Genomic DNA, 4,014 nt, shown 5'->3' on the forward strand with positions numbered 1-4,014 from the left:
GAGTTAAAGGAAATAGAAGAGGTAAATGGTGGAGAATCCAGAGAACCTTAGAGAATTCTCAGGAATCCATTTTATGGGGCTGTGATGTCATACTGATGTCACACAGGTGACTTGATGGACTGAGTTCCAGCACAGAAGGCTTCAGGGTGGCAGTACAGCAAGATGAGGGTGGTTTGGAGCCCTGCATAAAAGTGAAGTTGGGGCCGCAGCAGATTGGTATGTACTCCCCAGACTGGGCCTTTCTTCTGACATTTTCACCCTCACTCATCCTCTGCCGACGTCTTTCTCAGGCTCCACATTTCTCTACTCTGACCCAGCCTCTCTCAGTTCCACAGTCCTTCAAAAGCATCTGTCCCAGGGACCTCTATTACCCATCCATGTGGACCCTACTCATGCCACAAGACCCAAGACCCTCTTCCTGCTCATTTTTCTTACTTTCATCCCTGTTTGAAACGATGACCTTGATCTTCTGTCCCCTCCCCCAGCTGTGTCCCCACAGACTTGGGCCTCCTACTGCACACCATGGCCAAAAGCGGAGATGCTCTGTCTCAGGGCAGCCCAGTGCCAGTCCAGGATCCCCACCTTATCAAGGTGACAGTGAAGACACCCAAGGACAAGGAGGATTTCTCAGTTACAGACACATGCACCATCCAGCAGCTGAAGGAAGAGATATCCCAGCGCTTTAGGGCCCACCCTAATCAGCTGGTTCTAATCTTTGCTGGCAAGATCCTCAAGGACCCTGATTCACTGGCCCAGTGCGGAGTGCGAGACGGCCTCACCGTCCATCTGGTCATCAAGATGCAGCGCCGTGCTGTGGACAGTGAGTGCCCAGCTGCTTCAGTCCCTACCCCAGGCCCAAGCCCCAGGTCACTCCCTCCTCCAAGCTCCATTTGCTCAGCAGATGGGCCTCCCACCTTCAGCTTAGGTGTCCTCACAGGCCTCAACAGACTGGGCCTGTCCTCTGGTGGCTCCCCCGAGCAGCTAAGCTCGCTTATGTGGCAGCACGTATCTGTGCCTGAGATTTTGACTCAGCCCATTGATGAACCCTTTGTCCAGGGTCTGCTGTCCAACACTGGCCTGGTGCACCAGCTAGTTCTTGAAAACCCCCATATGCAGCAGCTGATCCAACAGAACCCCGAGATTGGCCATATTCTCAACAACCCTGAAATCATGAGGCAGACGCTGGAGTTTCTACGGAAGCCTGCTGTAATGCAAGAGATGGTGCGTAGCCAGGACCGGGCACTCAGTAATCTGGAAAGCATCCCTGGTGGCTACAGTGTGCTTCGTACCATGTACACAGATATTATGGACCCAATGTTGAATGCAGTACAGGAGCAGTTTGGTGGCAATCCCTTTGCAACTACCACTCCTGCTAATGCCACCACCAGCAGCAGCCAACCTTCAAGGATAGAGAATCGTGACCCTCTCCCCAACCCCTGGACTTCCACGTATGGAGGCTCAAGTGGCAGGCAAGGAAAGAGGCCCGGGGACCAGGATGCATCCAAAATTAGAAATAGGGTTCCAAACTTTCCAAGTAATATAGGACTCTATGACTATCTCCAGCAATTACATGAGTCAAGTCAGTCCCTGGGGACCTATTTACAGGGGACTGCATCCACCTTCAGCCCAAGCCAGGAACCACCACCACCACCAGGAACAAGAGTTTCCCCAACTTCGCTGTCATCCCAGGAACCTGGGTTAGGCCATCCTCTCCACCGGGAGTCATTGGCAATCAAGGGGAAGTCCTCCTGCCCAGCTTTCCTGAGATGCCCCACAGAGAACAATACTGGGCAAGGTGGAGGCCAAAATGGTGTGGGAAAGGGCTCTAGTGGCCACCCCAACAGCATGCCTGATCTTGTCTCTGGGCTTGGTGATTCTGCCAACAGGGCTCCATTTGTTCCTTCACCTCCTTCCTCCATGGCAGCTCCTCCAAGAACCCCTGAGCCTTCCTGGCTGCCATCCCAAGCTTATCCAAGGTCTTTGAGGCCGGCTGGCGTGAATCAGGTGCCACAGTTGCAGGATGAGATACACCGACAGCTGCCACTGCTGTTGCACCTTCAGGCAGCCATGGTGAACCCCCGTACTATGCAAGCCTTGGTGCAAATTGAGCAGGGTCTGCAGATCTTGGCTACAGAAGCACCTCATCTCCTCCTCTGGTTCATGCCTTGCCAAGGAGGGCTGGGGAGAGTGGTAGGAGGTATCGAGTCTAGAGAAGGTGACCGTATGTGTGAGGTTCCCCTGACAAACCTAGCTCCCGAGGTTTCCTCAGCACAAGAGCCTATGGAGCTGGGCTTCCGTTCAACTCCCTTCTTCCAGATGTTGCAAGGTTTAGCTGGTGCCAATCCCCAGCAGCTGCAACCTGAGGCTCACTTCCAGGTGCAGCTGGAACAACTGCGCGCCATGGGCTTTCTGAATCCTGAAGCCAACCTTCAGGCCCTCATTGCCACCAAGGGTGATATGAAGGCTGCGGTGGAGAAGCTGAGGCAGTCATAGGAGCTCTAGTCTTTCAAACCCTATCTTTTCCTCTGTGCCTTTCCCCATATCTAATAACCCTAGCTCTCCCATTCTTGAAGACAGCTGCACTATAATCCAAATTTACTTTGATGCCCTTTACTGCAGACACGATGTTGTTCCAGAGTCAATGAGGAAGACTAAGAGCCAGAGACAGGGTGGGGGTGCTGTGTGACCCAACCACCCCTGCCACTGTCCCACCGAGGGGCCCCAGTGTGAGCTCTGCTTCTGCCTATCTTGAGATGCAATTACATCCAATCTCTAGTGTCAGCCGTTGCTTGAGTCTGATTCTTGTGGGATATTGCGTAAGGGGAGGGTGTGGAAAAAGAGGTGGTGATAAGGGATATTTCTGAATGGATGGGATGGCTTGGGCTGGGAGAATAACTAAAAGGTTTGAGGTTAAGAGACTCAGAGGCATGGAGAATAGTGGAGGGAACGCTGCTGCAACTTTCCTGATGTCTTCCAAAAGTCCTCCAGATTTTGTGTCTCGTAGGAGCTGCTACCATGTAATCTGTTCTTTGGGGCTTCCTACCACCGGCCTGACTGAAGAGTGGGAACAGTTTCTTATTTTTTATTGCCCCTGGAGACTATCCCACAGGTGGCTGCCACTTTCAGTATTTGATGCTGATCCCTGAGTGAATGGAAATAGAGCAGCAAGGATTCAAGCTGAACTCTAAGATTCCTGAACTTCACTGAGTTTATAAAGTCCTCTGTAGCTAAATGAAAAGAGTTGGTTTCTTGAAACTTCTTGCTCAAGAATTGAGCAGTTACCCCATGATCTGCATTCTGCTATCTATGAGGTATTAAGTTTGAGTAAAAGAGACATGATCCTGCCCTCATGAGTTTATGATCTGGTAGCAGGGACAGTTCAAACTTTGAGTATGTGAAGAATGCTCATATATAATTCCAAACTATGATGACAACTATAAAGAAAAAGGTGGAGAATTATAAAATAACATAAATAGGGACTTGATGTAGTCAGGGAGACAGGAAAGGCTTCTGTGAGTGTGTACTCCGAGCCTAAACCTGAAAAGTGGTAAGAAAGATGTAGATTACACTCTGAACATGGAGGAACACATATTCCTGCAGATGAACCAATACTTACAAAGGCACTGAAGTAGGGGGTGCATAACACATATAAGGTGCCCTCAGCATCTCAGACTAAATGCTTATTGGCATTCAGGGATGCTTTCACAAGTATAATCAGAAAAACTTTGGTGGTTTGGGATAAAGAGGCGAGGTGACAGTATTATTAAAAGATGAGATTGACTCCTGTGGGAGGCAAGGACGCTAATGGCCAAGAGAGGAAGTAGAAAAACCAGCTTGAATGCTATTGCCACATTTCCAGTATTGACATGGTCACATTCAGGATATATTTCAAAGAGAAATCCTATGTTGCTGATAAATTAAATGTGAGGCGTAAGGAAAAGAGAGGAATCAAGGGTAATTTCTGTGTTTGGGTCCTGAACTACTGGATGAATGATAATCCTGTCAGAAGGGGGA

The 4,014-nt window shown here is 49.8% G+C and overlaps 1 protein-coding gene across 1 annotated transcript; it reads left to right on the top strand.

Annotated features, from left to right (window-relative positions):
• Window positions 1-492: 492 nt before the first annotated feature.
• Window positions 493-2,493, top strand: UBQLN3 (ubiquilin 3). Its single transcript, XM_063095860.1, has one exon. It carries the CDS (start codon window positions 523-525, stop codon window positions 2,491-2,493), a length of 1,971 nt encoding a protein of 656 aa, XP_062951930.1. The 5' UTR covers window positions 493-522.
• Window positions 2,494-4,014: the final 1,521 nt, after the last annotated feature.

Source organism: Cynocephalus volans, chromosome 4 (assembly GCF_027409185.1).
Source record: "Cynocephalus volans isolate mCynVol1 chromosome 4, mCynVol1.pri, whole genome shotgun sequence".
NCBI classification, from domain to species: domain Eukaryota; kingdom Metazoa; phylum Chordata; class Mammalia; order Dermoptera; family Cynocephalidae; genus Cynocephalus; species Cynocephalus volans.